Source organism: Bison bison, unplaced genomic scaffold, assembly GCF_000754665.1.
Source record: "Bison bison bison isolate TAMUID 2011002044 unplaced genomic scaffold, Bison_UMD1.0 scf7180017864093, whole genome shotgun sequence".
NCBI classification, from domain to species: domain Eukaryota; kingdom Metazoa; phylum Chordata; class Mammalia; order Artiodactyla; family Bovidae; genus Bison; species Bison bison.
Genome location: NW_011494665.1, coordinates 476,298 through 484,508, shown reverse-complemented (window position 1 = coordinate 484,508; position 8,211 = coordinate 476,298). Strand labels below are relative to the sequence as shown.

The following is an 8,211-nucleotide window of genomic DNA, read 5'->3' as shown; positions in this document are numbered from 1 at the left end:
GGAGAACGGCGTGGGGACGGGTGGAGAGAAGAAAGAGGCCTTGGGGATGTGGTGCCGGAGGGATGGCTGGTGGGAGTGGACAGGTGATCCAAGGAGGGCAAAATAATCTGGTCCATGTGGAGAATGTCGGGGTGGGGGTGCAGCAGGGAAATTTGGGTGGCGCTGGGTTTCTAAGTGAGGCAGAGGGCATGGAGATGGCAAGGAGACTGGGAGGTGGGACAGTTGCTCTGATCACAGGCTATATTTAGCATTTAAGTTAACTTCATCTGGAACACAGGCCCAGACCAGTCACCATTTGGTTGTAAAACTGCAACCAGACTTTACAAGTCTTTAGCCTAAAATTTTTCAGCTTGGGGATAGATCTCCAAGACTTCCATGCCCATGTTTACTTCTGCAGCTGCAAGAGGAGTACATTATACAGCTAACAGCTAGATATTTTAGGGACAGAGACACTGCCTCAGGGGAGATGAGCCTTATAGGGTTCCTTCCCATGTTAGGTGTGCTTTTAGCTCAGCATTTATCACTGGGTTCACGAATGTTCTCCACATGTGTGATAGTTTTGGGAGGCTCAGCCCATAGGGCTTTTCTAATTTTTCTGCAATCTGCCAAGTGCGTGTCTCCATCTGACGGTGTTCAGGCGCTTACTGCATGGATTCAAATCAGAATTCTTTTTCCCTGCCCTAACCCCCTAAGAGGTCTTAGCATTCCCTTTATGAATGTAGCACCTCTGGGACTTCCCTGGTGGTCCAGTGGCTAAGACTCTGCGCTCCTAATGCAGGAGACCTGGGTTTAATTCGGGGAACTAGATCTAACATGTTGCAACTAAGACCTGGCACAGCCAAAAAAAAGCAGCTCTACCCTGCTGCTGAAACAGCAGCACCTTAGGAGTCAACCCGGACACCTCCCTCCCTTCCTCCCCACATCTTATGGAGCACAAGCCCTGCTCCTTCTACTGCCTAAATATCTTTACATCTGCCCACGTTCTCCCTGCCCACAGCTGCTGATCCCGTTCAGGCCTCCTAAGTCCATCACCTCCTCCTGCATTATCTTGCCCTGCCAACCCATTCTCCACTCCGTGAGCAGAATGAACCTGCAGAAGTTCCTCTAGCAATCCTTCCATGGCTGCCCGTTGCTCCAGGATAAAGCCCAAACTCCAGAGAATGTGAGTGACAAGACCCTCTGAGGGCTGGTCATAGAGCTTGGTCTCTGACAGCTGTGCCCTTGGTTCTCACAACTCCAGCTGGGTCCTCTATCCACCAGTCTTTCCTACATCCTGTTCCCACTGCTTAGGAATCTTCAGGTCTCTGCTTATTCCTCACAAAATTCCATACAGTAGTTATTGCTAGGCACAGTCCCTTAACAACTTCTTTGAACGGATTCCAACCAAGCTTCAGGAGACTATTCTTGCCCAGGTCAACAATGACCTTCTGTTGGCCAAATCCAATGGTTAATTCTAGACCCTCTGGCATCTGCTCTTCCCTGATGGATTTTTTTTGCTTGGTATCTAGAGCATCACACTCCTGGTTCTTCCCCTTTCTCTCTGGCTGCTCCTTCTCAATTTTCTTTGTGGTTTTTCTTTGTAGGTTCTCCCTCATTTCTGCAAACTCTCAATGCTGGAGACTTGGTATCTTTTCTTTTCCATCTATGCTCATTCCTGAGATTTCTTTCCTCCTGAAGGCTTTAGAATCAATCCATCTACATACTGATGGCTCCCAAATGTTGATTTCCAAACTAGACTTTCCTCAAATCCCAGTCCATCTATTGCAACTGCCTAACTGACATCTCCATTTGGATACTGAATGAATGTCTCAAACCATGAATGTCAAAACTGAACTAACTCATGATCTCCCATCTCTCCCAGACTTAGTCTTCTTGTAGCCTTCCTCATCTCAGTCAATACAACCCCATCTTTTAACATCCCTCACTCAATCCTGCAAAAACCCTCTTAGGTCCACCTTTCAAACAGACCCAGTGTTCTACCTCCCCACCCCTTCACCTCTACCAACATGGTCCAGGCTGCTGTCTTCTCTCCTGGAGTATTGTAGTGGCCTCCATCTGATTATCTATGCCCCTTCCAAACTTCCAGATCCTGTCACTCTTTAGCTTGTAAGTGCCTAGTGCATCTCATGTAGAATACAATCCTGAATCCTACAAGAGTCCACCGGGCAGCCCTTCACCCGTGTGATTTCATTTTCTGCCTCTCTGCTCATGTTAGCTTTCTCAGTGCTGTTATTCTTATTCACACACATCAAGGATCCTTCTACCTTAGGGCCTTTGCACCTGCTGTGCCATCTACCGAGAATTTTTTCTCTAGTTATCTGCATGCCTTTCCCCCTCACTTTATTCAGACCTCTGTTCAAATGTCCTCTTACCAGAGTAGCCTTCCCTAAAGTCCCTGTGTAAAATAACCCCAACTCCGTCACTCCTTGTTTCTGTATTCTCTGCTTGTCATCTGTATTACGCATTCATTGTCTGTCTCCTGTCACTAGACTGAAAGCTCCATGAAGGTAGGGACATTTGGGCCAATTTTGTTTGGCGCTATTTCCCAGTGTCCAGACCAATGACTGGCACAGAGTGGGCCCTCAGAACTGCCTGAACGTCCTGGGGGAGGCACTGTCTGACATGGCTCCCCACCATGCGAGCCCAATGGCACACCACTCTGCATTTCCTCTCTCATCACACTCTCACACTTGATTCCTATTATTTGTCTTTGCCGCTGGTAAGTAAGTTTTGTGGGTTTGACACCCATCTGTCTTGTCTCGGTAAATATCTCTTAATTTAAAAAACAAATGGCCCCGGGAATTCCCTGCTGGTCCAATGGTTAGGACTTGGCGCTTTCACTGCAGACTTCAATCCCTGGTCTGGGAACCAAGATCTCACAAACCGGGCAGCAAGGCCAAAATAAAACCACAAAAACAAATGACTTCTGGGCCTAGCTGACCACTCCCAGTCCCTCCAGTCTTTGTGTGACTGAGCTGGTTTCTCAAGGACCCCTCCACCAGCACGCATATTTCTGGAAGGGCAACCAGCGGAGACGTGTGGAAAAGGGATGTCTGCGTCCTCCGTGGGAATAGGAAAGTGCCTGGCGAGGTCCTGCGGCCTGAGTGCTGTGTGGGGTGGGGGTGGGGGCCCTGGCCTGGGTCCCCGGGGTCAGGGTCAGTGTCAGTGTCGGGGCCAGGGGTGGGGATGGCGTACCTGGCGGGCGAGGGGTTCGGTAAGCGTCTCCCCATACGGGCTGAGCGGGCACGCAGTGTAGTGCAGCAGTAGATCCTGCAGCCGCGCGTGGGCGCTGTCCTCGCCCAACACCACGTGGCGCCCGTCCCCTAGCTGGGCCAGCAGGAAGTGACGGCAGCAAGTCCGGCTCCTGGAGACACCAGGCAGGATCAGATCTGCTCCCTTTTTCTGGCCAGGACACCAGCACGAGGCGTGATCTCTATCCTCCCGAATGCGCAGGGTGATCTCTATCCTCCCGAATGCGCGGGGTCTCCCATCCTTAGTAGCCTGGGGGCTGGGCTTAGACCCCTCCGCCCCTGCTGGGGGTCATCATGAAGTTCTGCCCCTCACACGTTCTTCAGCACCAAGTCCCGCCCCCTGATTAGCCCAAAGTCCCGCCTCCTTGTTGCCTCCCACCCCCACACCCCCGGCGCAGTGCCGGCCCCTCACCTGTAAGTCAGCACAAAGGTCACGGCGCTCTCGCTGAAACGCACCAAGTAGCATCCCTGAGGCTTAGTCTCCAGCAGCCTCTCGGCCTCTCTGAGGATGATGGAGAAGACACGGAGGGCTGCTCAGACTTTTCCAGCCTCACCTCCTGTCTCCCCGGCTCTCATAGGGGACCCCTGCCCAACCAAGCCTGCTTAAGTGGACAGAGAAGGGTGGAGGCGGGAGAGAGAGGATGTGGTCACCGTACTCCAGTACTCGCGCTGCAGGGACTGGGCGTGGACACGGACCAGGGGTTCCACTCAAGAGACCTCCCAGCCCTGCATCCTCCTCCTGGCCCCATCCTGGAAGGGCAGCCTGGAGTGGGGAGTTCAGGGGGTCAGCGCTGTGGCAGCAGCAACCGGGATGGTATTAGATTTCTAGACTTCAGAAGTCACAAGTTGCATGGAGGAGGTAAGCATAAAGATAGATATAGGAGAAGTGAAGCTGAGAAGTGGAGGAGAAGGGAGGAACTGCAAGGGAGGGAAGACAGAGAAGAGGGCTGGAGAAAGCCTGAGGTAAAGATGGAGGGAGACATGGAGGGAGAGAGACGGAGGCCGAGGAGGAGAATGAGCACTAGAAGCCTTAGAGACAGGAGGAAAGTGGAGGCGAGGGGTAGGGGCTTTGGGCTTGTGCCTCTTCCGTGGTCTTCCCCAGGAGAGCTGCCTTAGCAAGTAGCCTCAGAACCTCCAGGAGTCATAACCTGGCTTGTAGCCTCAATCTACTCCTGATTGACGGCAGGACCCAGGACTGGCCCCTGCCCTGCTTTGAGCCTGTTTCTTCCTCTGTGACTCACCTCCGGGTGATGAAACCGTGGAACCAGATGGGGGCCGCCCCGTGCTGTAGGAGCTCATGGGCCTGGGTCTTCTGGAACCAAGCCCGAGTCTCGGCCTGTAGGAACAGAGCTTCTTCCCTTGGCACCTCCTCCTTCCCAACATCCTTTGGATTGCAGGCAGCTGCTGGGGCCTGGAGAGGTGCCTGCATGAGAGAAGAATTCAAGGAGTGGAGAGGTGGCCGTGATCAGTAGCCCTTCCTCTGACTCTAAGGCAGCTGCTGCCTCCTTATCCTTACACCTACTCGCTCTTCGACTTGTGGAGAAAGCTCCCTGTCCCCGTTCCAGTTGCCTCTTTTAGGGTATCGTTTCCCAGAAAGTCCTTCCCAACGCCTGACTTGTTTAGCTCAAGCTGTTTTTGTTTCCAGGGAATTTCCTTCCACTTCCCTCTGGGTCCTGTGGGTCTTTATTCCAGTAGCAGTGAGCTGTTAAACTGTGCTTAAATGGGAGTGGGGCCTTCCAGATGGACAGAAAGCATTCCCTGGCCTGAGGGGTGAAGGGAGCGCCAGAGGCCAGAATGAGGAAGGGCTTGCCCTACATACAGTAGGAGGGACCGAGCTAGTTCACAGGGAGGGTTTCCTACTGACGGATGGGTGAGGAGGACTGAGATGAGGATGGGCAAATGCAGGCCGAAGACCGAGCTGTGGACGTCTACTTCTGGAGTCCACTGTACCCATCACTTGTGGACTCACCCTGAGCTTCCCAGGGACAGAGGAGAAGCGAGTGGGCCATTCAGCAACTGGAGGAGGTGCTCCTCATCTCCTTGCCCTTCCTCTGGGCCCCCGGCCATGGCGGCAGCCCCTGCTCATTCGTGCTTTGGCCTCTGTCCACCTGCAAGCCCACCCCCGGGGGAGGGCAGGAGTAGAGGAGGGAGCTGCACCCCGCAGATTTCCACTCACCACAGCCTGGCCAGCTGGGCCCCTGGGGCTGGGCCAGGCTTCCTCAGGGGCCTGGAGTCGTGGTCCCAGAAGCAAGCCCGGGCCCTGGCAGCTCCTGCGGTTCAAGCCCAGGGGCTGGAAGGTGCTGAAGGTTATGGCCGGGGCTTCTCGGCTCCCTGTTAGCACAGAGAGGTTTCTCGGTCAGGGCCTGCGTCTCTCTCTGCCTCCCACCACTCTCCCAGGCTCAGGCTCAGGCCCTCCACTTCCCCTGCGGCCCCGGCAGTCCAGTCATGGGGAACCTGAAGGATAGGTACAGTCATGACAGCAGGAGAAATGCAGGAGGGATGCGGAGATTGTTTCTCAGGGAGGAGGAGTAAGGAGCCCAGGAGGCCTAGAGGGCTGAGGTGACAGAGGCGCTTGTCCGGGAAATTGGGCCCAGGGAGGAGCGCAGGGAAGCCAGCTGGCCCAGCAGTTCCGGAATCCGGGAATGGAGGCAGATTGCTTCAGTGAAGGCCCCTCTTCTGGAGCAGGGTCCTCTGCCTCCCACCCCACTTCATTCTCCTGCTTCCTCCTCTCTCCTGTCGAAGAAGCTCTCAGCAGACCCTGTCCCCTTTATCCTCAGGGCTGCGTGGAAGTGGCACCCGAGGTGGAGGAGCAGGGGCTGTGGGCCTCCTGCCAGTCAGCCTTGCCAGAGTGTGGCAAGGCGTGTGGCCAGGCTGTGGCCCCTCACCTCCGAGGTGGGAGCTTAGGCCCAGAGGGGAGTAGAGCAGGGGTCGTGGGGGTCTTGAGGTTCCCTCCCACCACGTTCTCCAACTTCACACTTACCTTGGGGGCATATCTGGGCCAGGGGAAACTCCATGGGGGGCAGCCTGAGAAAGGAGCCCCTGGAGCAGTGTGTGTGTGTATGGGCTCTCAAAAGGTGTGCATACTCAGCAACTCATCTCTCCTCTCACCCCAGCCCCCTGGGGCAGGAAATGTCGCCTCACCCACAGCCCTAGCCCTCGCGGAGGACTCGCGTCATGGAAAGCCGTAAGACAGTTGTCCCTCCCCCGGAAGCCAGGCGCTGGAGGTGGTGGTGGTGTGGTGTTTGTGTCGTTGTGTGTCTGGGTATGCTGCTGTCTTATCTCCATCCCTCCTGATTCTTTCTCCACGCCCTCACTCCAGACTGGGGCTTCCCTTCCTCACCCTTTCTCTTGTCTCTCGCTCTGTATTGGCAGCGGCAGTGGGAACATCAACTTCAGAAGAATAAGCCTTATAATGTGATGGGGCCTCAGGCTCGTCGAAGATTCATACGCAGGACTCTGCTCTTACATGAGGAGGGGAGGGGGCAGAGCTGCAACAGGAAGAATGTGGGTCAGATTTTTGAAGGACCTTCTGAGGTCTTAGGAAACCTCTGAGACAAGGGGGTATGGAGGAGGAAGCCTGGCTTTATCTTCAGGCAGGTCATGGAACTGGGTTAGGACAAGACCCACCATCCTGGAGAAAGGGAGAGGGGATTTCCTTCAAGTAAGTAGGTCATTATTAACAGCAAAACTATCAGCAATTGTTATTGATGACTCCCAGGCTGATGTCTTGATCTGCAGTGGGCTTGCATCTCCTACCACCCTAGAGGACCAGTCCCGTTTCTGTCTTATGATCCTCACTAATGAAGGGGAGATGGGGGAACATTATCCCCATTTTCCAGATGGGTAAACTGAAGCTCAGAGAAGTTACGTGCCTTGGCTTGGGTCTTTCAGTGTCTCAGGTGTTCGTGGCAGAACTGAGACTAAAAACTAGATCTTTGACTAACTTCACCGTGATTTAGGCCAACAGTCCATGAGTATGTGCCAGGCACTGTTCTTGGTGCTGAGAGTCCCATAAAAAGGATGGGATCAAGGCTAAGGCAACAGGTTTTTTTGTTTTGTTCTGTTTTAATATTTATTCATTTGGCTGCACCAGGTCTCAGCTATAGCATGCGGGATTGTCTTTGTTGCGGCACATGGGATCTTGAGTTGGGGCATGCAAACTCTTTGGAGCGGCATGTGGGATCTAGGTCACTGACCAGGATGGAACCGGGGCCTCCTGCATTGGGAGCTTAGAGTCTCAGCCACTGGGACGCCAGGAAATTCCTGAAGGCAATGGTTTTAAAGGAAGGGAAGAGGGATCAGGCAGCTCAGGAGGAGGCAAGGCCTTGGAGTGTGGGTGTGACTGGGCCAGCAGTGATGCTGGGGATCATCTTTACTTCTCAGAGGTGCTAGGGAAGTAGCTCTGCAGGCTAAATCAGGACTCCAGAGTCCTTCTTGGGTGCAAGGCAGCATGTACTCTGGGTCTGGCACCCTCCAGCTAGGTAAACCCTAGCTGGCAGCCCCTGAGCCAGCTTCCGCTCCAACCACACAGCCACTGCTCCACCGCATTTCCTTCTTCCATGAAGTTGAACATGCTCGTCCTTCTTCTACAAATACCTTTCCCCAACTTCTTCAACCCTGCTCATCCTCCACAGCTCAGCTCAGTCCCCTTTTCTGATGTCCCAACCCTGTATACACACACACACACACATGCACACACATGGCTAGATTAGGAGCCTCTGAGGTGGGCTCTCGTAGTGCCAGCCATCCCGATCTCCCTTAGGAACCTGTTGGCAAATCATTTCCGTCCTCTTGACGTCTTGAGGTAAGATCCTCAAAATGAGCTGAAAAGAGAAACATCCACCTGCTTGACAAGCATTTTCACTTGAGGACTTTCTCCAGACAGGGCACAAGATGAAACCCCCCCAGCTTAGAGTAACCCCGGGTGAGGAAGATCCTCTGGAGAAAAGAATGGCAACCC

The 8,211-nt window shown here is 53.9% G+C and overlaps 1 protein-coding gene across 1 annotated transcript in view; it reads right to left on the bottom strand.

Annotated features, from left to right (window-relative positions):
* SH2D2A (SH2 domain containing 2A) overlaps nt 1-8,038 on the bottom strand; it is an 11,685-nt gene extending 3,647 nt beyond the window's left edge. The window contains exons 1-5 of the mRNA XM_010838211.1: nt 6,232-8,038; nt 5,428-5,582; nt 4,493-4,674; nt 3,664-3,753; nt 3,185-3,364 (exon numbers count right to left, since the gene is read on the bottom strand). Of these exons, the coding sequence (XP_010836513.1) occupies nt 3,185-3,364; nt 3,664-3,753; nt 4,493-4,674; nt 5,428-5,582; nt 6,232-6,265 (641 nt within the window). The 5' untranslated portion in view covers nt 6,266-8,038. The remainder of the gene's footprint in view (nt 1-3,184; nt 3,365-3,663; nt 3,754-4,492; nt 4,675-5,427; nt 5,583-6,231) is intronic.
* Between the last annotated feature and the right edge of the window lie 173 nt (nt 8,039-8,211).